This window comes from Dreissena polymorpha, chromosome 1, assembly GCF_020536995.1.
Source record: "Dreissena polymorpha isolate Duluth1 chromosome 1, UMN_Dpol_1.0, whole genome shotgun sequence".
NCBI lineage: Eukaryota > Metazoa > Mollusca > Bivalvia > Myida > Dreissenidae > Dreissena > Dreissena polymorpha.
The window spans coordinates 36377968-36405963 of NC_068355.1; the positions used below are offsets into that span (position 1 = coordinate 36377968).

Sequence of the window (27996 nt, forward strand, 5' to 3'; positions counted from 1 at the left end):
TTAAAGCGTTTATTTTTTGAAATAACGCAACATTGTTTTATAAGTAACAAGTTTATTGAACAAAACTTCCTGTTGAGTTATTTTTAAAAAAAAACATAAAATGCACAATGTATCACATGTGTTTAACAGAGAAAAAAACATGTAAGTATATAAACAACTTTCAGTTGACTTCTTAACAGAATGCACACAGTTTAGTAAGAAAAGAATATGTATTGAGGGAAAAAATTAGATCAAAACATCACATGGGTATAATTTAGTAACAGTAATGTTCCCATATGTTTAGCTCACCTAATTGCTCAGGTGAGCTTTTGTGACCGATCTTTGTCCGTCCGTCCCTACGTTAACATTTGCTCGTGAACACTCTATAGGCCACATTTCTTGTCCCATCTTCATGAAACTTGGTCAGAAGCTTTGTCCCAATTAAATCTCGGCCAAGTTCGAAACTGGGTTGTGCCGGAATAAAAAATAGGTCACTAGGTCAAAAAAAACACAACAACATTGTAAACACTGTAGAAGTCACATTTCATGCCCAATCTTCATGTAACTTTGTCAAAATGTTTGTCTTAATGATATCTTGGTTTAGTTCAAAAGTGGTTCCGATCCGTTGAAAAACATGGCCGCTAGTGGGCGGGGCAGTTTTCCTTATTTGGCTATAGAGAAACCTTGTAAACACTATAGAAGTCACAATTTTTGCCCAATCATCATGAAAGCTTGTCAAAACATTGGTTCAATTGATGTCCCGCACGAGTTCGAAAATGGTCAAGGTCGGTGAAAAAACATAGCCGCCAGTGGGCGGGACATTTTTCTCTATATGTATATAGTGGCAGTTTTCCCTATTTTGCTATAGAGAAACCTTGTAAACACTCTAGAAGTCACAATTTTTGCCCAATCATCATGAAAGTTGGCAAAAACATTGTTTTTTTTTAGCTCACCTGATTGCTCAGGTGAACTTTTCTGACCGGTCTTTGTCTGTCCGTCTGTCTGTCTGTCCGTCCGTAAACATTTGCTCTTCAACTCTTTAAAGACCACATTTCATGTCATATCTTCATGAAACTTGGTCAAAAGCTTTGCCCCAATAAAATCTCAGCCGAGTTCGAAACTGGGTTGTGCCGGGTCAAAAACTAGGTCACTAGGTCAAAAAAAGAAAAACCTTGTAAAGACTGTAGAAGTCACATTTCATGCCCAATCTTCATGTAACTTTGTCAAAATATTTGCCTTAATGATATGTAGGTCGAGTGCAAAAAGTGGTTCTGGTCCGTTGAAAAACATGGCCGCCAGTGGGCAGGGCAGTTTTCCTTATTTGGTTATAGAGAAACCTTGTAAACACTTTAGAAGTCACAATTTTTGCCCAATCATCATGAAAGTTGGTCTTAACATTGGTTTTATTGATATCTCGGATGAGTTCGAAAATGGTCCAGATCGGTGAAAAAACATGGGCGCCAGTGGGCAGGGCATTTTTCTCTATATGTAGATAGTGAAAACATGTGAACACTCTAGAAGTCACATTTTTGGCCCAATTTTCATGAAATTTGGTCAGAACATTTGTTTCCTTGATATGAGAGTTGAGTTCGAAAATGGTTCTGGTCAGTTAAAAAACATGGCTGCCGGGGGGGGGGCAGTTTTCCTTATTTGGCTATAGAGAAACCTTGTAAACACTCTAGAAGTCGCATTTTTTGCCCAATCATCATGAAAGTTGGTCAAAACATTGGTTTTATTGATATCTCGGACGAGTTCGATAATGGTCCAGATCGGTGAAAAACATGGCCGCCAGTGGGCGGGGCATTTTTCTCTAAATGTATATAGTGAAAACATGTGAACACTCTAGAAGTCACATTTTTTGCCCAATTTGCATGAAATTTGGTCAGAACATTTGTTTCCTTGAAATGAGAGTTGAGTTCGAAAATGGTTCCGGCCAGTTGAATAACATGGCTGCCGGAGGGGGGGGGGGGGGCAGTTTTCCTTATTTGGCTATATAGAAACCTTGTAAACACTCTAGAAGTCACAATTTTTGCCCAATCATCATGAAAGTTGGTCAAAACATTGGTTTTATTGATATTCAAATGAGTTCAAAAATGGTCCAGATCGGTGAAAAAACATGGCCGCCAGTGTGCGGGGCATTTTTCTCTATATGTATATAGTGAAACATGTGAACACTCTAGAAGTCACATTTTTGGCCCAATTTTCATGAAATTTGGTCAGAACATTTGTTTCCTTGATATGAGAGTTGAGTTCGAAAATTGTTCCGGTCAGTTGAATAACATGGCTGCCGGGGGGCAGTTTTCTTATATTTATATAGTAAAAAAAGCTTGTGAACACTCTAGAAATCACATTTTTTGCCCAATCATCATGAAACTTAATACAAAGATTGGTTTTATATGTATCACATAATTAATGCCATAATTATTGCCCTTAGATTGTCCAAATTTTCATTATATTATACAAAATCCTTGTAAACACTCTAGAGGTCACAATTTTGTTTCAGATTTTATGAATCTTGGTCATAATATTTATTTTTGTAAGCAAAGTTTGATGTTTGGTAAGGGGGGGTCAACTCAAAATATAGGTCACCAGGTCAAATCTTACAAAAACACAAACACTCCATGTGTCAGAGTTTTGGTTCAATAATGATGAAACTTGACCAGGATGTTTGTCTGGACAATATCTAGGTCAAGTTTGACGTTTGGTAAAGATTGAATGAACCGACTCCTCTCAGGTGAGCGAACTAAGGCCATCTTGGCCCTCTTGTTGATATCTCGGACGAGTTTGAAAATGGTCGGGATAGGTGAAAAAACATGGCCGCCAGTGGGCGGGGCATTTTACTCTATATGTATATAGTGAAAACATGTGAACACAGTAGAAGACACATTTTTGGCCCAATTTTCATGAAATTTGCTCAGAACATTTGTTTCCTTGATACGAGAGTTGAGTTCAAAAATGGTTCCAGTCAGTTGAATAACATGGCTGCTGGGAGGGGGGCAGTTTTCTCATTATGCCCCCCCCCCCCTTTCGAAGAAGAGGGGGTATATTGTTTTGCTCATGTCGGTCCGTCTGTCCACCAGATGGTTTCCGGATGATAACTCAAGAGCGCTTATGCCAAGGATCATGAAACTTCATAGGTACATTGATCATGACTCGCAGATGACCCCTATTGATTTTCAGGTCACTAGGTCAATGGTCAAGGTCACGATGACCCGAAGCAGTAAAATGGTTCCTGATGATAACTCAAGAATGCTTATGCCTAGGATCATGAAACTTCATAGATACATTGATCATGACTCGCAGATAACCCCTATTTGTTGTGTCTTAAAAAAACGGGACGAATTATAGTTTCACCTTGGCGGCGAGCGGGCGGGCGGCATCCACAGCAGTTTCTGCTCTCTAATTCAAATAGTTTTTATCCGATCTTCACCAAACGTCAGAAGTTGTATCTAGACAATATCTAGGTAAAGTTCGAATGTGGGTCATGCCGGGTCAAAAACTAGGTCACAGGGTCACTTAAACCATTTCAAGCATTTAGCATGGTGTCCGCTCTCTAATTGAAGTAGTTTTCATCCTATCTCCAAATTTGGTCAGAAGTTGTGTCTAGACAATATCTACATGTAGGTCAAGTTCAAATATGGGTCATGCCAGGTAAAAAACTAGGTCACGACGTCACTTAGTGCATTTCAAGTATTAAGCTCTCTAATTGTTATAACTTAATCAAAAACTTGTATTTTTTCCATAAAAACACTTGATAAGATATTAGGCTGTTTGGACATTTAATTCAGATTAAGGATACAAGAGCTGAAGGTTATAGTTATATGCTACTTAAAACAAGAGGAGGTTTAATGTATACAAATTATTTTACCTTTCCTATAAATGTTGTTCAGCATTCCAACAAGTTTCCTACTCAAGAATTGAAAAAGAAAAGAAAAAACACCAACTACTGGTACTACCCAGGAAATGGCCTTGAAAATGTCAACACCAAGTTTTGGTTCTACGAAGGAAATGGACTCAGAAGTGTTAACATTAAGTATTTTTCTGCAACAAGTAATGGCTCTACCCAAGAAATGGACCCGGATGTATCAACATCATGTAATGGTTCTACCCAGGAAGTTTACACGAAAGTTTCAACAAGCCCATAGATTTTAATGTAATGGTGCTAAATAAAATGTTTTACATCTTTTCCTATATCAAAATAATGTGTTAATATGTAAATTGAAAAACTGTTTTTCCTGAATAAAGCTCTTGCAATTTCTGTAAGCATAAAGAGACTTTTGAGCCCTGCTGAAAGACCTTTCTGCTGTATATTTTCCAAGACAGATGTGTTGTATGGCTTGTTGATTTGGACCTTGTTGTAAACCAATTGTGATGCATATGGCATCAAATTCTTAACTGTGGGGTCTATGACTGTGATGTTAACCTTGCAAGTTGCTGCATGGGTATTCATTCTGTAGATTGCTTCCCTATTAGCTAGTAGATGTTACACGTCAGTACTGAAAAAACAAGACCTTACACAAATGTATGGATTAAGAGGCATTTTCTTTCTTAAGCCTCTAGCCTATTTTTCTTAATTTTTATACTCATATTTAAGTCTAGTAGATTACAGTGTACAACAAAGCAGTATTTCTTGTACAGATGACTAACAGGATATTGTTTTTAGCTCACCTGTCATGAAGTGACATGGTGAGCTTATGTGACCGTGTGATGTCTGGCGTTCGTATGTGCGTGCGTGTGTTTGTGTGTGCGTGTGTGCGTCCGTCAACAATTTGCTTGTGTAGGCAGTAGAGGTCACAATTTTCATCCAATCTTTATGAAATTTTACCAGAATGTTTATCTTGATAAAATCTGGGTTGGTATTGTATTAAGGTCATCTGGGGTCAAAAACTAGGTCACTAGGTCAAAACTAGGTCAAATAATTGAAAAACCTTGTGTAGACTAAAGAGGTCGCAGTTTTCATCCAATCTTTTTCAAATTTGGTCAGAATGTTTATCTTGATGGAATCTGGGTTGGGATTGTATTTGGGTCATCTGAGTTCAAAAATTAGGTAAAAAACTAGGTCAAATAAAAGAAAAACTTTGTGTAGACAATAGAGGTCGCAGTTTTCATCCAATCTTTGTGAAATTTGGTCAGAATGTTTATCTTGATAAAATCTGGGTTGGGATTGTATTTGGGTCATCTGGGGTTAAAAACTAGGTCACAAGGTAAAAAACTAGGTCAAATAATAGAAAAACCTTGTATAGGCAATAGAGTTTGCAGTTTTCATCCAATCTTTATGAAATTTGGTCAGAATCTTTATCTTGATGAAATCTGGGTTGGGATTATATTTGGGTCATCTGGGGTCAAAAACTAGGTCACTAAGTCAAAAACTAGGTCAAATAATAGAAAAACCTTTTGTAGACAATAGAGGTCGCAGTTTTCATCCAATCTTTATGAAATTTGGTCAGATTGTTTATCTTGACGAAATCTGGGTTGGGATTGTATTTGGGTCATCTGAGGTCAAAAACTAGGTCACTAGGTCAAATAATAGAAAAACCGTCAACAATTTGTTAGTGTAGACAGTAGAGGTCACAGTTTTCATCCAATCTTTATGAAATTTGGTTAGAATGTTTATCTTGATAAAAACTAGGTTGGGATTGCATTTGGGTCATCTGGGGTCAAAAACTATGTCACTATGTCAAAAACTTGGTCACTAGGTCAAATAATTGAAAAACCTTGTATAGACAATAGAGGTCGCAGTTGGTCAGAATGTTTATCTTGATAAAATCTGGGTTGGGATTGTATTTGGGTCATCTGGGGTTAAAAACTAGGTCACTAGGTAAAAAACTAGGTCAAATAATAGAAAAACCTTGTATAGGCAATAGAGTTTGCAGTTTTCATCCAATCTTTATGAAATTTGGTCAGAATGTTTATCTTGATGAAATCTGGGTTAGGATTGTATTTGGGTCATCTTGGGTAAAAAACTAGGTCACTAGGTCAAATAATAGAAAAACCTTGTGTAGACAATAGAGGTCACAGTTTTCATCCAGTCTTCATGAAATTTGGTCAGAATGTTTGTCTGGAAGAAATCTGGGTTGGGATTGTATTTGGGTCATCTGGGGTCAAAAACTAGGTCACTAGGTCAAATGATAGAAAAACCTTGTGTAGGCAATAGAGGTCAGTTTTTATCAAATCATTAAAAAAATGATCAGAATGTTTATCTTGGTGAAATCTGGGTTGGGATTGTAATTGGGGCACCTGGGGTCAAAATCTAGGTCAAATATTAGAAAAACCTTATGTAGACAAAAGAGGTCACAGTTTTCATCCAATCTTTATGAAATTTTGTCAGAATGTTTATCTTGATAAAATCTGGGTAGGGATTGTATTTGGTTAGTCAGGGGAGCGATTCAGGGCCACCATGGCCCTCTTGTTAATAGATCTGATTATGAATTCAAGTCAACCCACTTTTTATACGCCCGTCTATGACGGGACGTATTATGGTATACCCCGCGTCCGTCTGTCCGTCCGTCCGTCCGTCCGTCTGTTAATGTCGTACGCTACGTCAAATATCCTTTGACAGATTTTCTTCAAATTTTAACACAATCTTAATATTGATAAACCCTGATCCCCTTTCGTTTTTGACGGAATTCTGAATTGTCGTTCCAGAGTTATGGGACTTTGTTCGTCAAAATTTCGTGATTTCATTGAATGTCCTACTGTAGCTCAAATATCCTTCGATGGATTTTTTTCAAATTTCAACACAATCTTAATATTGATAAACCCTGATCCCCTTTCGTTTTTGACGGAATTCTGAATTGTCGTTCCAGAGTTATGGGACTTTGTTCGTCAAAATTTCGTGATTTCATTGAATGTCCTACTGAAGCTCAAATATCCTTCGATGGATTTTTTTCAAATTTCAACACAATCTTAATATTGATAAACCCTGATCCCCTTTCGTTTTTGACGGAATTCTGAATTGTCGTTCCAGAGTTATGGGACTTTGTTCGTCAAAATTTCGTGATTTCCTTGAATGTCCTACTGTAGCTCAAATATCCTTCGATGGATTTTTTTCAAATTTCAACACAATCTTAATATTGATAAACCCTGATCCCCTTTCGTTTTTGACGGAATTCTGAATTGTCGTTCCAGAGTTATGGGACTTTGTTCGTCAAAATTTCGTGATTTCATTGAATGTCCTACTGTACCTCAAATATCCTTCGATGGATTTTTTTTTTTTTTTTTTAGTATCCCTGAAAAATTGAACAACGTGAGCTTTTTTCTATTCCGATTGTACACTACCACTTACCCATCTACATTTCTCTTTTATTATTGGTCAAAATATCTATAACAGGTTTACTTCAACTCCATATCCTCTAAAGAAATGCATACATATACTCAAAAAAAGATATGGTATGAATGTCAAGGAGACGGCGCTCCATGCTCATGTACTTATAAAATAAACCATGTATTCAAATACAAATAAACTGAAGTAAAAAAATGATTCAAAGGGTTATTTATTACCTTACTACTTCATTGGCGAACGACGGGCGTATCATGCGCTCATGGCGCAGCTGTTTATTTATGAGAGAATTAAGATTAAATAGAATAAACAAAGTATATTTTCTGCAGTCAGGCAAAATTGAATAAATATGTTTTAACCAAAGGCTTTAATAAACTACATGCACATGCATATAAATAATAAATAATACAAATGAAAAACTCTACCAACTAGTAAGAATACCAAAAAAAGTCTGACCATGGTGAGTATACTGCTACTAGTTGTGGCAAGGTTGTAACTGGCCACAATCCGCCAGTTGAAAAGATCTTGTATAACAGCCTCCTTCAGAGAAATCTGGTCTTAATGCATGTGTGTGGAGTGTCATCTCAAAGAAGGCTGCGCAGTCCGCACGGGCAAATCAGGGAATACTTTTTTTCATCTTTTATGATGTATTTAAATGAAAACCCAGTTTGAAAAGAAAGTGTTGTCCAAGATTAGGCCTGTGCAGTTGGTGCACATGCATTTAGCCCAGTTTTCACAGAACAAGGTTCATAATGGCGTTATATGTCATTATGATGTTGCCAGAATGTTCCAAGTAGGTGCAGGAATGTTTAACTGCTGCTTGCAGGCGACTTCTATCAGTCTACTCATTTATAAAAATTTGCTGCAAGTTTTGGAGACCTGGCTGACCTGTCTACTTATAAGCAAGTCTCCACACGTGTATGTTCTCTAAGAGATGTCTCAGACAAGAGCCAGTACATAAATCATATGCATATGTCGAAGAATAATAATTATGCTACAGGTATATCCTGACACAAATCTTATTTTTAAACCCTTATTACCAAGACAGCAATTTGATGCATTTGTAGTGCCCTTGAAAATCATAAATTATTAAATCTTTCTTAATAGATTAAAGTTTCAACAGACTGCAAGTTACTTGCAGGCAGTTTTGGTTTAATAATGGTTGCATATATCCATTTTCACTGTTCATCTGAGCAATTAAGGGTTCAGCAATTTTCACATCCAGTTCATGCACAAATCAAAGCTATTAGTGTGGCAGGCATGCTTGATATCCCATCAGATTAAGGATGGAGTTTATCATAGCTGGTATGAATTAATCCACACAAGAATTACTTATAAACCATATTTTGACAAAAGAAGACTATGCATACATACAAAATTGATTAGGCCAGTATTCATAATGGTAGTGTTATGTAGTTGCTTATTGTGTGCAAGCGATTTTGCTGCAATTTATATTTGGCAAGCAAGTTGTTAATTTGTTCTGTTTATATGATTGCTGCCATTTTATGTAACAGACAAATGAAAAAGAACAATAATTATTATGGTTAATTTGGTTTATATAGGTTTAACATAAGTTTTTCTCTGATAATGCATACATGTGTACAAATTACTTTTGATTTAATTATATTTTACATAGAACTGTTTGCTTAACTAATACATTGTTTTCCATACATGTATCAATACTAACTCTTTAAAACGGTCTTTCAACATGTTCAATGGAGAATTAATAATAACCAATCCAGATATCTCCTGATATATCCAGATATTCTTGTTTAATGTTGCTTTGTGTAGGTGTGTAGACATTTCTGACTGATGTATAGTTGAACTTTGTGCTGTTTGATTATGGATTATGGAATATCTTATGTTCTTCTGTTACTACATCAATAGCTATTCTACACAAACATTTGTTATATGAATACAATATGGTGAGGGCATTTTTTTTTGAAAAAAAAAAATAAGATTACTCATGAGCACAATTTTAAATGAATTGAAACCATGATAGAAAAATTATGTTTACTATTTGCCACCATCATTCTGAGTCTAACATTCTGTCAATGTTTTCCTTTGCAGTTTTTATTGATAAGGCACTCAATAACTGTAATTTTGTCAACATTTTGATGAACAAGTTTTTATGAATATAGACAACCAAGAGCATAAGAACATATGTGCATGTGTTGGTGTATCCTCAATTCTTCCCATGAAAGGCCATATTGTATAATATTTTTTATGTCCCCCACTATAGTAGTGGGGGACATATTGTTTTTGCCCTGTCTGTTGGTTGGTTGGTTGGTCTGTCTGTCTGTTTGCGCCAACTTTAACATTTGCAATAACTTTTGCAATATTGAAGATAGCAATTTGACATTTGGCATGCATATGTATCTCATGGAGCTGCACATTTTGAGTGGTGAAAGCCCAAGGTCAAGGTCATTCTTCAAGGTCAAAGGTCAAATATATGGGTCAAAATCGCTAATTTAATGTACACTTTTGCAGTATTTCAATATTCAAGATAGCAACTTGATATACTTTCTGACTCTGTCTCATCAAGATTGAGTCATAATAATTATTGTGTTTGACCTTGTAACCTTGTTGCTAGACGCATCTGACCCAGATTCCAACTAGGCCTTGATATTGTAAAGATATACATTCTGACCTTGTCTCATCAAGAATGAGTCATAATTGTGTTTGACCTAGTTACCTTGCTTTTAGACACAACTGACCCAGATTCCAACTATAGGTCTTAATATTGTCAAGATATACTTTCTGACTCTGCCTCATCAAGATTGAGTCATAATTTTAGCCTCTATGGTGTTTTTTGTCTGTTTGTTTTTTTAAGTAATTTTGAGTGGTGAAGGGTCAAGGTCAAGGTCATCCTTCAAGGTCAAACGTCATATAGGGGGACATTGTGTTTCACAAACGCAGCTTGTTTAATAATGGTAGAATCAAGAATTTCAAATGTTCAACTGTATAATAAATGACAAAGTGTAGTAAATAATGGCTTATAACTTAAAGGACAAGTTACACACATGCCTAAATGTTTCTCTGATACTCCTCGCTAATTTTTGTTGTCACCCTTTTACTCTACTATGTTTTGTTTCTACTTTAAACTCCTCTTTTGTTTAAGACTTGTTTAAATACCTGTTGTAATTGATATTTTTGCACGATTATTTTGAGTAGGAATTCTTTTTGATACTTATAAATGTAAAGAAATAACGATGAGTTTGTATGGAATGGAGTCATTCATCTTCCACGAATTGAAAATACAATCTTATTAGTCATGTTAAACTCTGTTTTTTGAGTGTTAAATTAATTTGAATGTATATTTTTTAATACATTTAAAAAAATCTTTTTATTATTTGTATAAGAATGAAGTTGATTAAATCAAATATTGTTCTGCAAACAACCATCATGGCAACAAATACATTTATTGCACAAAAAGATGTGTTAAATAATAACCACAGCTGTTTCAATAGAAGCTGAGCAAATGACAAAGTTGCTCATATTTCAAACTCTCTGTTCAGAATATTGGGCTTAATGCATGTGTTACAAGTGTCATCCCAGATTAGCCTGTGCAGTCAGCTCATGCTAATCAGAGACGACAATTAAGCCAACAATGGATTTTTGTTTAGAAAAGACCTCCTTTAAACATAAAATTTCATAAAAACAGAAAGTGTTGCTCTTGATTAGCCTGTGTGGGCTGCACAGGCTAATTTGGTATGATGCTTTAAGCACATGCATGGAGCCCAGTTTTCCAAGAATTTGGTACATATCTTCAATAACTTAGAACACAACTGTTGTAACTGTTTGTTTGAATGCCTGAATGTTTGGACGTGTACAATCCCTTTCAGAGGATCTGCCGTACCTGAAGGTTCCCCTACACACGGTCATCAAGCTCACGCCCGTGGCGTATGGTTGTAGGGTGGAGTACGTTAGCCTCAACATCCCCGCCGTCAACACCCACCGGGAACGACCGGTGGTAAGTTCTTGCTCTTGTCTCCCTTACATGCACTTGTTATTAATTAGAATTGACCATCGCTTTCCTAAAATAGGGTTTGATGCATTGTGGGTAAAGTGTTGTCCAAGATGAGCCCATGCAGTCTACATAGGCTAATCAGGGAAGTTATTTTGGCCTAAACTAGATTCTCTTCAAAAAGAGACTTCCTTTAAACAAACAATACCATAGAACAGAAAGTTTTGTTTAGCCTATGCATATTGCACAGGCTTAACTAGGATGACACTTTGCGCATATGCATTAAATCCTGTTTTCTCAGGCCAAGGCTCGATAGTATTATGTAGTGACATTTTGTCATTGAATTTCTGTGATTTGATTGAAAATCTTTCTGTCATTATATTGGATGTGTTGTTAAGTAGTGGCATGAAATGGATGTTCTTTAAGTAAAACTAATTGTTTAGGAGTCTTTGTTTTCAATGTGAAATATTATCATTATGATTGTGTAACTGGTTCAGAACTGACAGAGCTGTCTTACAAAATTGCTGTTGAAAACCCAGGACATTGATGTCAAGAAGGTTGAATTGAATTCGACAATTGGATAAAGAGGTTTATTGTCAGGGTAAAACAAAAATAGGTAATCTATTTCAAACACAGAAATTAAATGACCATGCACATCCCCTTGCAGATTGTTGTAGTCAGTTGAAGTAGTATATAATTATTTTAGCATATAAGATATCTAGAAAAAAATTAATATATGCATTTATTTGAAACCCACCAGAAATATGCATATGGTAGTGGCACTTGGGCGCTTTAATTTCCTGTTCCTTATACCCGGTTATGCACAAAATGCCAAGGTGCAACCTATTTAATCCTTTTCCTGCGTACATCTCTTTGTTCATCTGTATGTGAGAGCATGCTTGAGATACACACGTGTGAATGACACTGTCGCCGGATAAGAACAGAAAATGTTAGTTTCTGTTACTGTATATCTTGCAATTAATTTAAGAAATTATTGACCAGTAAGCCATGATGTTTTGGTAATTACCAACGGTTTTGGCTAAATATGTGTAGGAATTAATCTCTGAAGGATCTGGCCTTGGACCCCATCTTGTAAAACATTGTACATCACGGTTAAATCTTTATTTGTACATTACAATGTACATTTAGATCATTATTTGTACATCATATGATTTAAATCATTATTTGTACATCACATTTAAATCATTATTTGTACATCGCATTTAAATCATTATTTGTACATCGCATTTAAATCATTATTTGTATACATCATATGATTTAAATAATTATTTGTACATCGCTTTTAAATAATTATTTGTACATCACATTTAAATCATTATTGTACCCCCCTTCGAAGAAAAGGGGGTATATTGTTTTGCACATGTCGATCGGTCCGTTCACCAGATGGTTTCCGGATGATAACTCAAGAACGCTTAGGCCTAGGATCATAAAACAGATGACCTCTATTGATTTTCAGGTCACTAGGTCAAAGGTCAAGGTCACAGTGACTAGAAACAGTAAAATTGTTTCCTGATGATTACTCAAGAATTATTAGGCTTATTAGGTCATGAAACTTCACAGGTACATTGATCATGACTGGCAGATGACCCCTATTGATTTTCAGGTCACTAGGTCAAAGGTCAAGGTCACAGTGACTAAAAACGTATTCACACAATGGCTGCCACTACAACTGACAGCCCATATGGGGGGCATGCATGTTTTACATACAGCCCTTGTTTGTAAAATTACATTTAAATTATTATTCAATTTGTGAAGAAATTCAACGCTAAGCACCCTCTCATATGATTAGTTTATTTCAGTGATTTCATTAATTACCCTGAAAACTTGTACATGGCAGTTATCTTTAAACAACAAGTCAAGTAAGAAATAAATGCTTATTCAATTTGGTGATAAAAAGTATGGTATATATAAAATGAGTTTGACATAACAATTAATTAACGTTTGTGGAAAAGTTAACCACAATAACATACGCTTAGTGAAACCAACTCGTAGACAATATAAACTAGATAAATGGTGGTGACATCGGTTACCGTAAACCTGCACACACACAAAACAAAAAACAACAAACAATATATACATATATTATACTAATTGTGACAAGATCTTAGCTCAAAGGCCATTCTAGTGAATTTAGCTAGGTTAATTGATATCTTCCTATTCAAAGTACAAATAAGTTGCTTATATTTTATTATAGAAGGGCAGCATATTGGCCAGCATAACAACATAGTGATCATAACTGGTTGTGCATTGTTTTAAATGTGTCATACGCTCTCTGATGAGACTTTGCCTTGGTGGTTTGATAACAAAAATTGAAATTGGAAAACATTGTTGTAATGGTGAAGTTGCTGTGTCATAGTGGATATGGTGTCCGTCTAGCAATAAGGAGGTCACGAGTTCGATCCCCACTTAAGATCTCACCAATAGACACCAAGTACTGGTTCTAGTCCCAAGAAACAGAATCGAGAGCGTTAGAAAAGTCTTAGGCTTTCTATGCAATTAAGCTAAAATATATAGGTTTAAATGAATGGTTCTAATAGCATGCAATGGATGAATGTGTGTGTGAAAGAGTGAAATTATGTGGATGTTTATGGAATACAAGGAAACCCAATAGTGCAAAATCTTGGCCCATCTGTTTTTTGTTTTTATGCCCCCGATATGGTGGCATATAGCAGTTGAACTGTCTGTCAGTCTGTTTGTCAGTCCGAAAACTTTAACATTGGCCATAACTCATGCAATATTGAAGATAGCAACTTTATATTTGGCATGCATGTGTATTTCATGAAGCTGCACATTTTGAGTGGTGATAGGTCAAGGTCATCCTTCAAGGTCAAAAGTCATAAAATACGATCCAAGGGAAGTAATAAGCTTTAAAAGGGAGATAATTTCTAAACCTGCCAAATGATATATTGAAATTTTATTTCAAAGCGGCGCAATAGGGGGCATTGTATTTCTGACAAACACATCTCTTGTTCTATTGTCACAATAGATCAACATTTCTTCTGTATAATCTGTTCCATACCAAGTCCATTTACAGACTGCAGGGCGGGCCAGCTCAGCTGGTAGAACTCTTGATAACTAAACCAAGAAACACTGTTTTACTCTCTGACCAAGCCACATAATTTGTAAGGGGATTTGTCATGAAATTGACCCTTGCTCTTTGACCACAGGGCTGAATGCAGAGAACACAGTTCCATGTTAAATGTTTTTTGTTTGTTTAAAGGAACACTCTTCTCAGCAAAAATCCCGTTGAGATGGAAAGTGTCATCCATAATTAGCCTGTGCAAACTGCACAGGCTAATATGAGACAACAATGTCTACACATGCATTTATGTCTTCTAAGAGCATGGCTCATTTACTTTAATTGGCCATTCTCATGTTAAAATAAGGAAACAATATTAGGTGGAAGGAGACTTCTAGCATACAAGGGCATCGCAAGGCATACTGATTGGGGACTCTCTAGAGTACAAGGGCATTTCAGGACATACTGATTGGGTTTCCTTGCTTTTCAGAAACAAGAGAGGCTTGAGGGACACACGACCTCAGATGAAGATGAAGACATCCATCGCTGCAAGATTCGTGCCATGTCAATCGCTTAAACATCTCACACTCCTCTGTTTTAAACATGGCCGCGCGCTGATAAAATGGGGCTAAATGCATTTTCATAAAGTGTAGTCTCAGATTAGCCTGTGCAGTCTGCACAGGCTAAATAGGGACATAGGGACAATACTTTCTACTTTTGTGGCTTTTCATTTTCCTAGCAAAAAATCCAGTTGAAGCAGAAAGTGTCGTCCCTGATTAGCCTGTGCAGACTTCACTTGGTAATCTGAGATGACACTTTACATACATGCATTAAGCCCATTTTTCTCAGAGCCAGGATCAACTAGATTTTTGCTCAGGACATTTGTTAGAACTGACTCTTATTGTGATGTTTGCGTGCATTACTGGCCAATGGACAGCAACCAGTTTGTTGTACAACATCAGGAAACCAAATTTCGGTGCAGTAAATAGATGCTTCTAGGCATCAAGTACATGTTATATTGCTTGGTGTTATAAGATTTACTTTTCTCTATGTCACTTAATTATTATTTAAAATATAAGTAAGAAAGTTTTTGTGATGTCATCTAAATCAAAAATACAATCAGTTCAATGCTAGTCCTTAAATCTTGTCAGTAAGAATGTTATTTAAAGGCAGCGGGTGCCTATAAAAGCCATGTGATAGTGTCATAATTGCATAATAATCTATTTAGATTATCTAATGATAAAGAAAAAATAGTTCAGTTATACCACCCTTAGTGAAGTACTTAATTAGTATAGTACTTCTATATACTACTTAAAAAGTTTTTCCACCAAAGTCGTCCGTCTGTCTACCCATCTGTCTGTAGACACTTTTCAACATACAACATTCAAACTGGCAGACATAGTTCTGTATGATACTTAGTTGTGCCTATGTGATAACATTATATACTTTATTAAGTCCAGAAAATCATTGCAATAATAGTTTTAATATGTATGTTTGTGTTTGTTTTAATTGATGAACATATTTTATGTGTTTTCAGAACAATTTTAAGCTAAGCATTATTATTAAGTACAAGTGCAAATGTTAATGTTGATATATCATTAGCTATTTTTGCAGATGTTTATTCATTCCATATAACTGAAAGCAGTAGACATCTGTATTATATATTTTTATTATATACCTGTTTAATGCTTTAAACAAAATACAGGTTGTATCAATCGTTGAAATAAAAAATCCCGTATTACGCTACTCGCTGTTTCCAATTCAGTATTACCATACTAGCCGGACTACTTTGACCCATTTAATGACGTCACATTACACGCACTGAAAATAGAAATATTTTATATTACGAAATGTATTACGTAGTACATCGTGAAACGTCATTTCTGTGACAAAACACATTAGTTTTATCTTAACTCTGTAAGACATGTCGGACGTGGTGTTTTTTTAAAAGTAAACTATTTGTTAAAAACATACTTTGGAGTGTGTGTTTATCATGCATAAATGTATATTTCGATAGGAATACAATATTGTGGTTCAAACTAAGTTTCGATAAAGGCATGGAAGATAGAAGTGGAAGTGCATATCGTTTAAACGTTATTGTTATAAACATCGGATTAAAGTCTCGTGGCTTGTGCTATTTCGCATCACACTCGAGGCTCCGCCTCTCGTGTGATATGTCATCACACAAGCCACTCGAGTGATACAAACACTTGGAACAATTGACTAGCGGAATATTCCGTATGTATGTTTCATTCATCTGTGATTTTGAATAATTTTTCGCCATACATAGATCTGTGTGTCCTTTTGAATTGTCTGTTCTATTGACAGTGCTCTTCAAAGGATGTACATTGTACTATGAAATGTTTATTAAAATGTTACAAGGTTGTAATCTCAATTTTTCAAAATCTTATTGCTTTTTTTATTTCAATCTTTAGAATTTTTTATACTGAAAGTCTACTTTATTTATTTAAATGACGTACACATTATCTGAAAAACGATTGAAAACAAAACAACAATTTACAGAATATGCAATTTTATCACAACTCTGGTAGGATAACTCATTCTTATGGGTCCAAAGGTCGGCATGGTGTTATGGATATGGTGTCCACCTATGGACCGGGAGGTCCCAGGTTATGGCTATGGTGTCAACCTATGGACCGGGAGGTCCCAGGTTATGGATATGGTGTCCACCTATGGACCGGGAGGTCCCAGGTTCGATCCTCACTAGGGGAGCATTCTTTAGATCTCTCCCAAAGACACCAAGTTCTAAGCCCAGTAAACGGACTCGAGAGCATTTCAATAAGCCTGAGGCTTTTGGTGCTTTTGAGCTAAAATAAATAGGTTTAAACTAAACTAATGGGTCCATGCTTTTAATGTTTTAAACTTTAAAAAAAAGCAAACTCCGGGTCGGCTAAATAAATGGACTTAGAATAATAATTTTAAGTTGCATTTTAATTTATTACAATTTTTCAGGAGAATATGTGTGCAACTGTGTAATCATGTTATAGACCTGTATAATGTCTAGTTTGATCGTTATTTGTATTTTGTTAAATATTTTGGATGTAGTGTTTGATTCTGTTTTAATATTCTACCGTCTTGGGTGATTTTTACATGGAATTCATATACACATGAAGCAAATGAAAAGTTTTTCATAAGGAAGTATTTGGCATATTACTTCAAACATATAAAATTTATCAGAGTTTTTGCTTATGTTATTTTTAGCTCGGCTGTTTTCGGAGAAAACCCGAGGTATTGTCATAGCCAGCTCGTTGTCCGCCGTCCTCCGTAGGCGTCGTGCTAAAACCTTAACATTGGCTCTAAAATCAAAGTGCTTCCAACTACAACTTTGAAACTTCATATGTAGATGCAGCTTGGCGAGTTCTACATGCCACACCCATTTTTGGGTCACTAGGTCAAAGGTCAAGGTCACTGTGACCTCTAGTATAAAACTTTAACATATGCTCTAAAATCAAAGTGCTTCCACCTACAACTTTGAAACTTCATATGTAGATGCACCTTGATGAAGTCTACACGCCACACCCATTTTTGGGTCACTAGGTTAAAGGTCAAGGTCACTGTGACCTCGAATATCAAACTTTAAATAAACCTCTACATTCGTTCTAAAATCAAAGTGCTTCCACCTACAACTTTGAAACTTCATATGTACATGCACCTTGATGAGTTATACACGCCACACCCATTTTGGGTCACTAGGTCAAAGGTCAAGGTCACTGTGACCTAAAAAAAATAAATTCTGACAAGCTTTCGCAGCCGAGCGTGGCACCCGTTATGCGGTGCTCTTGTTATTTATGTGTGGTAGAGTAATTCATTACACCAGTACATTATAAATTAATTTGTTACGCCTCAAAAGCAAGGCATTATGTTTCTTAGTTGTCTGTCTGTCAGTCTCTCCATCACATTCTCAGTGTGTCATTCTGCAAATTTTGGTGTTTGCTCTCAAAAACAACAATTTTCAATGGATTATCACTAAACTTTAAAGTTCAGCCTGATTTAACCAGCCTGATCATTAAAGAGATGTGCAGAAAACAAGAACCAAAACTCTTGTTTGACTATTTGTAGAGTTGTTGAATTGTGTTGTACTTAAAGGTTATCAGGAACATCTCAAATCTAAATAATATACACTGTAACTCCAATATAATGCGATCCGTTATAATGCTGTATCCAATATAACCCGAGGGCTGCTTGGATCCCGTTTTTTCTTCAACCTTCCATTTAAATCCATGTTATGCAACTTGTATTTTCAGAAAATTCAAAGATGGTGGCGATAACATCTTGACCGCTTTATTCAAACGTCTGTTGAACAGATTTTAATCGCTTAGAGGTTTAACGACACCGGCAGCTAATTGGTGTTAATCTGAACATTGTGTAATGTCAATAAAGGTGTGAAAAATTCGGGTGTCAGTCTTTATTACATGTATTCCCTATAAGAGCGGTTGGGTGCACTAATTCCAATAACGTAAGTGCAAGCCGAATAATAATCAAATTATAGTTATTCAAAACGATTAAAACATTCTTCCTTGATATGATTGCAGTTTGTCTATATTAAAGGAGCAGCCTTTAAATTTACTGCGCACAGTATAAGACAAGTTTTCTGACATTTCATAATCATTTTAGTATTGAGGCATTTCATTTTTCAGAATGTGTTCGAGAAATTAATTAAATAATCGAGACAATTTATTTACATGCTAACGCAGTGTAATTGTTAACAGAGATTCATGTTCATTTTTACCCTTTATCAGAAAGTCCCTGAGAAGCACATTTTTTACATGACGCGTATGACGCAATAAAACATTTCTTTGTACATGTATTGTATTGCATTCAATCTAAATTTAAATTCGCTTGTCCAATGAAAGCTCTGCCCCATAATGCACTGTACTCTTTACACTTCTAAGAAATGGTGTATGCTTATGGTTGTGTTTATGACATTCTTTAACATATTTATTCATATAAATGTTTAAGATTATTTTTTTGTAAGTGATGTAATTTTATTGGATTATCGGATAAATTTTCACATTAGAAATGCGGTATGTTACTACTGTTATCGATACGATTCGGTTTATTTGCATGTATTGATGAATGACAACACAGCATGGCAATGAACAGGACCTATATACGTAGGCTATACTATACCTGTTTTTATAACCCCCTGCAATAAATGAGTTCGAAACTTACAACGCTGTCCGTTTATAGCGTTGTTCTGTGGCTTGGACCCCGTCATCTGCGTTATATTGGAGTTACAGTGTATATCCTATGTAATGAATATGCATGGCTCAAGAACCATTACTCATGCTTTGCTTGTTTTAGAGTTGCAGTCCATTGTTTATGTTTGTATTGTTTTTTATTTGAAAACTAAAAAAATAATCAATTTGAAACTTAATCACTAGGTAGATTTTTTAAAAGTTATGTGCCGTGCTTAAAAACATTCCTTTTTTTGTCCCCTAACGGTTTCACCGGAGGGGACTTATGGCTTGAAACATGGATACCGTAATTACTCTATGTTTTCGGACACCCCTTTTTTTAGCAAAAATAATTATGTTTCGTGACTCTTAATTTTCGGACACTCGAGTTTTCGTCCATAATTAATGTCTCTCAGACAGTATATTTTACAGCGCTATTTAACCGAATTTCGGTCCTGTTTCCAAAAACATGGAAGGTTTATGTCTGAGGGCAAAGGACCATTACATTTGCGTTATTTGGTAAATGACCTTGTAAACTGGTATTAAACAATGATTTTGTCCGATAGCATAAGCGTTATGACAATTACCAGGGGTAGTGCCAATTAACAGTTCAATTATCTACAGCAATTGTACTACCCCTAATCAGTAAAATAACTGTGACAAACACTAAACGCTTCAAAGTGTGATGCAACCTATTGCAAGTTTTACGAACAATTAGACAACAACTATCAGATATAAACAAACAGAATCCATAGTTTGCTTTTTTTATTGCGTTAATTACAGGTTCATACTAGCGAGTATCGGTACATCACATGCTCATCTTTTAACTCGTTGGTCAAAGTACAACCTTGAAGTAATTTTCGTTCAAATAATTTAAGCATTTAAAATTATTTAAAACATTAAAATTATTTATTGCAAACATATATAACTCTATAATTTATATTACATGGCATGGTATTTTACAAGCGAGTGCTATTACAGGTAGTCGTAGAGTAATTACGGTAGATGGCAATATGGGCATTATGCACGTCATTTAATTTTGTTCCTACGTCAAAAATTCTGGTTGCTATGGCAACAAATTAAAAAAATTCTGACTGGTGGAATTGCTGACAATGGTGGAGCCGGTAGGGGACATATTTTGCTTGGCAATATGTCTTGTTCTGAATTTGTTTAAGTATTGCCCTTTGTTATTGTTTGTATCACATTTTGTCTGGAACATACTTCAAACACTATTAGAGATATCAACTTGAAACTTAACAAGTAGGTAAATCTCAGTTAGGGAAGGTGCAGTGCACAATATCCTTACTCTTGGTTTCCGATGTTTTAGAGTTATTGCCCATTGTTAATTTGGGTATTTCGGTTTTGCAATAAGCACATCTTAAACTTGAAACTAAAATGTTAGGGAGATCTCATTATGGTGCAGTGCAAATGAACTATTTCTCTTGTATTTTTAAAGAGTTATTGCCCTTTTTCTGTTTAAGTTTTTTAATGTTGTCAGGAGCATATCTAGAAAATTAAGCAACTTGAAACTTCATTGGAAGTAAGATCTTATTGAGGGGCTTCGAAGTGCATAAAATAAAATAATGCTTGCTCTACTATTATGAGAGTTATTTTCTTTTCTGAATGTTTATACTTACATTTTTTTCAATAAATTTCCATGATGACTGTTCATCCACCATTTATTTATGTGTTCAGTGGCATCAAGCAAGGGACTCTGTGTATGAAAGACACATTTATTGTTTAATTGATGTATTGATATTGCATATTTTGTAAGGTTTATTGGTATGTGTGTTTGTTGGTAATAATGTGTAATGTCGTCCCAATGTTCATAATTCCATAATTTGTAGTTTGTATGAAAAATGTTTTAATAATTCGACATAGAGTTATAATCATAAAATTATTTGAAAAATGTAATCATAATATAAAAAACTCCACTTCTGATTAACATTTTTCCCAGTGCACAAAAAATCTTACTTCAATTTAGTAGATTTATCTGTGGTTAAGCAACAAAACATTTCATAATTAAACATATCAAATAATGGACATGACAACAAACTTAATACAACAGGTAACTTATATCAGGCCAAGATTTAGCTACATGACATTTCTTGCAAAAACTCGACATACATAATAAACATAAACTTTATTGAGCAAATTGCTTGCTTGCAAAAAAGCTTAATTTTGATTTTATTATGCCCCCCTTCAAAGAAGAGGGGGTATATTGTTTTGCACATGTCGGTCGGTCGGTCGGTCCTGCCACCAGATGGTTTCTGGATGATAACTCAAGAACGCTTAGGCCAAGGATCATGAAACTTCATAGGTACATTGATCATGACAAGCAGATGACCCCTATTAATTTTTCAGTCACTAGGTCAAAGGTCAAGGTCACAGTGACTCAAAATAGTAAAATGGTTTCCGGATGATAACTCAAAAATGCTTAGGCCTAGGATCATGAAACTTCATAGGTACATTGATCATGACTGGCAGATAACCCCTATTGATTTTCAGGTCACTAGGTCAAAGGTCAAGGTCACAGTGACTTGAAATAGTGAAATGGTTTCCAGATGATAACTCAAGAATGCTTACGCCTAGGATCATGAAACTTCATAGGTACATTGATCATGACTGGCAAATGATCCCTATTTATTTTCAGGTCACTAGGTCAAAGGTCAAGGTCACAGTGACTCGAAACAGTAAAATGGTTTCCAGATGAAAACTCAAGAATGCTTACGCCTAGGATCATGAAACTTAATAGGAACATTGATCATGACTGGCAGATGACCCCTATTGATTGTCAGGTCACTAGGTCAAAGGTCAAGGTCTTAGTGACTAGAAACAGTTAAATGGTTTCCGGATTATAACTCAGGAATGATTACGCCTAGGATCATGAGACTTCATAGGTACATTGATAATGACTGGCAGATGACCCCTATTGATTTTCAGATTACTAGGTCAAAGGTCAATGTCACAGTGTCTCGAAATAGTAAAATGGTTTCCGGTTGATAAATCAAGAATGATTACGGCTAGGATCATGAAACTTCATAGGTACATTGATCATGACTGGCAGATGACCCCTATCAATTTTCAGGTCACTAGGTCAAAGGTCAAGTTCACAGTGACTCGAAACAGTAAAATGGTTTCCTAATGATAACATAAGAATAATTAGGCCTAGGATCATGAAACTTCTTAGGTACATTGATCAAGGCTGGCAGATGACCCCTATTGATTTTCAGGTCACCAGGTCAAAGGTCGAGGTCACAGTGACAAAAAACGGATTCGCACAATGGCTGTCACTACAACTGACAGCCCATATGGGGGGGCATGCATGTTTTACAAACAGCCCTTGTTTATTTTCCACTGTTTGATTACTTAAAATTTCTCGTGCTAAGCCATCTTTTTCTCCACCAAAATATCTGCATTGTTCATGCTTTTATTATCCCCCGCCATAGGTGGAGGGATATTGTTTTGGCGTTGTCTGTCCGTCTTTCCGTCCGTCCGTCCAGAGCCATATCTTGGAAGTGCTTTGGTGGATTTGATTGAAACTTGGTATGAGTATATATATGGATAAGAGAATGATGCATGCCAAATTGCATTGTACACCATCTGTTAATAACAGAGTTATGGCCCTTTGTGTCTTGAAAAATGCTTTTTTTGTGTGTCCAGGGCCATATCTTGGAAGTGCTTTGGCGGATTTCATTGAAACTTGGTATGGGTATGTATATTAATAAGAGGATGATGCACGCCAAATGGCATTGTACACCATCTGTTTATAAAGGAGTTATGGCCCTTTGTATCTTAAAAAAAATGCTTTTTTGAGTGTCAAATATAACACTTTTGTGTCCAGAAGCATATTGAAGGGGATATCAATTCAACGAATTTGCTTGTTCCTTGATGTGTATTGTGTGTTACATTTTGAGATTTTTAATAAAAAATATATGTCAGTTTTAATTTTGAGTTTTGTGTATGGTTTGTAAACTAACCTTGTTTAGCCAAGAATGTGATGATTATTGGACATTTCCTTGGAATAGGTCGATCATTATAATAATTATCAAGATATGAATAAAAGGAAAAAATTAGCTGCTTTTTCAGTTGCTTGTAATAAATAATACATATTTGTAGGTGCCATTAGACCTAAGATTATTAGGTCACAATATATTAAAAGATTTCATTAACAAATTCAATTTGAACACAATAACTTGAAAAAAAAATAAAGTCAAAGTTTTGCGCATAGACACCATACCCATACCTTTTTAACTCCCCTGAGCACAATGTGCTCATGGTGAGCTTTTGTGATCGCTTTTTGTCCGTCGTGCGTTGTCCGTTGTGCGGCGTCAACATTTGCCTTGTTAACTCTCTAGAGGCCACATGTATTGTCCAATCTTCATGAAATTTGGTCAGCAGATTGGTTTCAATGATATCTTGGATGAGTTCGAAAATGGTTACGTTTGCTTGAAAAACATGGCTGCCAAGGGGCGGGGCATTTTTCCTTATATGGCTATAGTAAAATCTTGTTAACACTCTAGAGGCCACATTTATTGTCTGTTCTTCATAAAACTTGGTCAGAAGATTCATCCCAATAATATCTTGGACGACTTCGAAAATGATGCCGGTTGGTTGAAAAACATGGCCGCTTGGGGGCGGGGCATTTTACCTTATATGGCTTTCGTAAAACCTTGTTAACACTATAGAGGCCACATTTATTTTCCAATCTTCATGAAACTTGCTCAGAAGATTTGTGCCACTGATACTTAAATGAGTTCAAAAATGGTAACCTTTGCTTGAAAAACATGGCTGCCAAGGGGCGGGGCAGTTTTCCTTATATGGCTATATATATAGCTATAGTAAAATCTTGTTAACACTCTAGAGGCCACATTTATGGTCCTATCTTCATGAAACTTGGTCAGAAGATTTATACCAATAATACCTTAGACGAGTTCGAAAATGATGCCAGTTTGTTGAAAAACATGACCGCCAGGGGGCGGGGAAGTTTTTTTTATATGGCTATAGTAAAACCTTGTTAACACTCTAGAGGCCACATTTATTGTCCTATCTTCATGAAACTTGGTCAGAAGATTCATCCCAATAATATCTTGGATGAGTTCGAAAATGATGCCGGTTGGTTGAAAAACATGGCCGCCAGGGGGTGGGGCATTTTTCCTTATATGGCTATAGTAAAACCTTGTGAACAATCTAGAGGCCACATTTATTTTCCGATCTTCACGAAGCTTGCTCAGAAGATATGTGCCACCGATATCTTGGATGAGTTCAAAAATGGTAACCTTTGCTTGAAAAACATGGCTGCCAAGGGGCGGGTCATTTTTCTTATAAGGCTATATATGGTTATAGTAAAATCTTGTTAACACTCTAGAGGTCACATTTATTGTCCTATCTTCATGAAACTTGGTCAGAAGCTTTATCCCAATAATATCTTGGACGAGTTTGAAAATGATGCCGGTTGGTTGAAAAACATGGCCGCCAGGGGGCGGGGCATTTTTCCTTATATGTCTATAGTAAAACCTTGTTAACACTCTTGAGGCCACATTTATTTTCCGATCTTTATGAAACTTGCTCAGAAGATTTGTCCCACTGATATCTTGGATGAGTTCAAAAATAGTAACCTTTGCTTGAAAAACATGGCTGCCAAGGGTTGGGGCATTTTTCCTTATATGGCTATATATGGCTTTAGTAAAATCTTGTTAACACTCTAGAAACCTTATTTATCGTCCTATCTTCATGAAACTTGGTCAGAAGATTCATCCCAATAATATCTTGGACGAGTTTGAAAATGATGCTGGTTGGTTGAAAAACATGGCCGCCAGGGGGCGGGGCATTTTTCCTTATATGGCTATAGTAAAACCTTAACAGTCTCTAGAGGCCACATTTAATGTCCAATCTTGATGAAATATGGTCAGAACATTTGTCCTAATGATATCTTGGATGAAATCGAAAACGGTTACGTTTGCTTGAAAACCATGGCCGCCAAGGGGCGGGCATTTTTCCTTATATGGCTATATAAGGCTATAGTAAAATCTTGTTAGCACTCTAGAGGCCTTATTTATAGTCCGATCTTCATGAAACTTGGTCAGAAGATTCATACCAATAATATCTTGTACGAGTTCAAAAATGATCCCGTTTGGTTGAAAAAACATGGCCACCACAGGGGCGGGGCTATTTTCCTTATATGGCTATAGTAAAACCTTGTTTACACTCAAGAGGTCACATTTATTTTCTGATCATCATGAAACTTGGTCAGAAGATTTGTCCCAATGATATCTTGGATGAGATTGAAAATGGTTTTGGTTGCTTTAAAAACATGGCCACCAGGGGCGGGGCATTTTTTCCTATATGGCTTTATATGGCTATAGTAAAACCTTGTTAACACAATAGAGGCCACTTTTATTGTCCAATCTTCATGAAATTTGGTCAGAAGATTGGTCTTAATGATATCTTGGATGAGTTTGAAAATAATTATGTTTGCTTGAAAAAAATGGCTTCCAAGGGGGGGGGGGCATTTTTCCTTATATGGCTATAAAATCTTGTTAACACTCTAGAGGCCACATTTACAGTCCGATCTTCATGAAACTTGGTCAGAAGATCCATCCTGATAATATCTTGGACGAGGTCAAAAATGATGCCGGTTGGTTGAAAAACATGGCTGCCAGGGGGCGTGGCATTTTCCTTATAGAACAGAACAGTTTATTGAGTAAATCAAGGCCTCCGGCCATTATTACATAGCATAATGACATAATGCAATACAATTTAAGAGTTGTGCCCATGATATATAACACAATAACATCAAAATTAATTATACAGTTTCAAAAGTTGTGTAATTTTAAATTTCAAAAGCGAATTGCAGGCTTGTCCGAACACCTAAGACATAAGACCCGTTTTCGCAATACATGGCTCAGTTTTAAAAGCACGTCCAATAACATGACGAAAGTATTCGCATAAATGAAAAAAAGTATTAATAACAATTACAAAGATAATGAAAAATAAGAGAACAAATTGGAACTCGGAATTCCTAAGACATAAGACCCGTTTTTGCAATATGTGGCTCAGTTAAAAAAAAACGTCCAATAACATGACAACAGTTTTGGTATAAATGAAAAAGAAATGTCTTGATAACAATTACAAAGATTATGAAATAAAAGAAAACAAGTTGGAACTAGGAACTCCTAAGACATAAGACCTGTTTTCGCAAAAAAAAAAAGTTGTGTCAAGCTTCAATGTTCATGAGATATCAATAACATCAAGTGGTACACATAAAGAGAGATTTTCCGAACAATATCAGCATCCTGAGAAGACATCAGTATATAGAAATCTTTAGGATCAGTACCATGTCTATACCAGTTTAACAAATACGAATTTCTAACATCATCATATTTATGACATTTAAAAAAGGCATGAAATTCACAATCAATAACTTACGTGTTTAAATTTTGTAAGCAGACTACATATACGGTTTTCTTTCAATATACCACTATGTCTACCGAGTTCAATATTTAATTTATGATTTGATAATCTAAATCATGACATGGCTGCACGGTGTTTGAAATAAATATCTAATGACAAGTATTTCTCAACATTTAAAAGACTTTTAAAGTTCCTATAGTGATAACATCTACTCGAATTTTCAACAGAAGCGTGCCAGTCTTGCGTACAGCAGTAAATAACACGCTGTCTAAATATTCTAATAAAGCTATTTATGTTTCCGACATCTTGACTTATCCATATGAACCCAAAGCCGTATTTGTATAAGAGAGTTTTAACATTGGTTACCCAACATTTTCTGCCTACATCGTCAAGCGATTTTAACATATTGTAACATTGTTTTGGATATCTGTGTGATGGCATGGTTAATAAAGTACACCAGTATCGAATACAATTGATTAAGTATGTCGTACATAAAGGTAATCTACCACAGTCCCCTAGAACCATACACGTGTTTGTGGTTTTTGCAACATGTATATTTTTGCAATATTTGTTTTGAACAGTTTCAATAGAGTCAACGTATTCATAGCCGAAAATTTGGGACGCATAACAAAGAATTGGCTACACCATAGAGTCAAAATTTTTAAATGAGTCTGGAGTTGAAAAATAGCCAAAAGGTTTTTGAAATGTTTCGATCAAAAATAGAGCTCTTTGAGCTTGTGATTCTAGTATTGAGTCGGCAGACGACCATGAGAGACCTGATGTTAGCAATATACTTAAATATTTATAAACAGAAGATACTTTGATTTTATTTCCACGATAAAACCAGTGTTCGTATTTGCGCAGAGGACCGCCATTTCAAAAAACGGTTATCTCAGTTTTGTCCAAATTAATTTCATAACAAAATTGGTCATAATATTAATTTGCTGTTGAAGTTTTGCCGCAGTTTCAGCACATCCGGCCACATCGTCTGCAAACATCAAACAAAGAATGTCTGGGATATCGTCAGTAATAAATCTACCAGTACTACACCTGTTGCGTAAAAGGGCATATAATTCATCAATGAATAGATTAAAGATGGTCGAACTTGATTTGTCACCTT

General features: G+C 35.7%; 1 protein-coding gene and 1 long non-coding RNA gene across 12 annotated transcripts in view; both read left to right on the plus strand.

Annotated features, from left to right (window-relative positions):
• LOC127877004 (6-phosphofructo-2-kinase/fructose-2,6-bisphosphatase-like) overlaps nucleotides 1-27996 on the plus strand; it is a 370857-nt gene that overhangs the window by 64882 nt on the left and 277979 nt on the right. For 6 of the 11 annotated variants that reach the window (XM_052422605.1, XM_052422587.1, XM_052422626.1 and 3 more), the window contains exons 13-14: nucleotides 11104-11231; nucleotides 14756-14955. In XM_052422605.1, coding sequence (XP_052278565.1) covers nucleotides 11104-11231; nucleotides 14756-14842 — 215 coding nt within the window. In that variant the 3' untranslated portion in view covers nucleotides 14843-14955. Of the gene's footprint in view, nucleotides 1-11103; nucleotides 11232-14755; nucleotides 14956-27996 lie in introns of those variants that run through there. The other 5 variants (XR_008048207.1, XR_008048196.1, XR_008048195.1 and 2 more) reach the window with 2 other exon arrangements.
• LOC127877048 (uncharacterized) lies at nucleotides 19753-23539 on the plus strand. The gene is made up of 2 exons (XR_008048233.1): nucleotides 19753-22073; nucleotides 22219-23539. It is a non-coding gene; the product is annotated as an uncharacterized LOC127877048 (long non-coding RNA).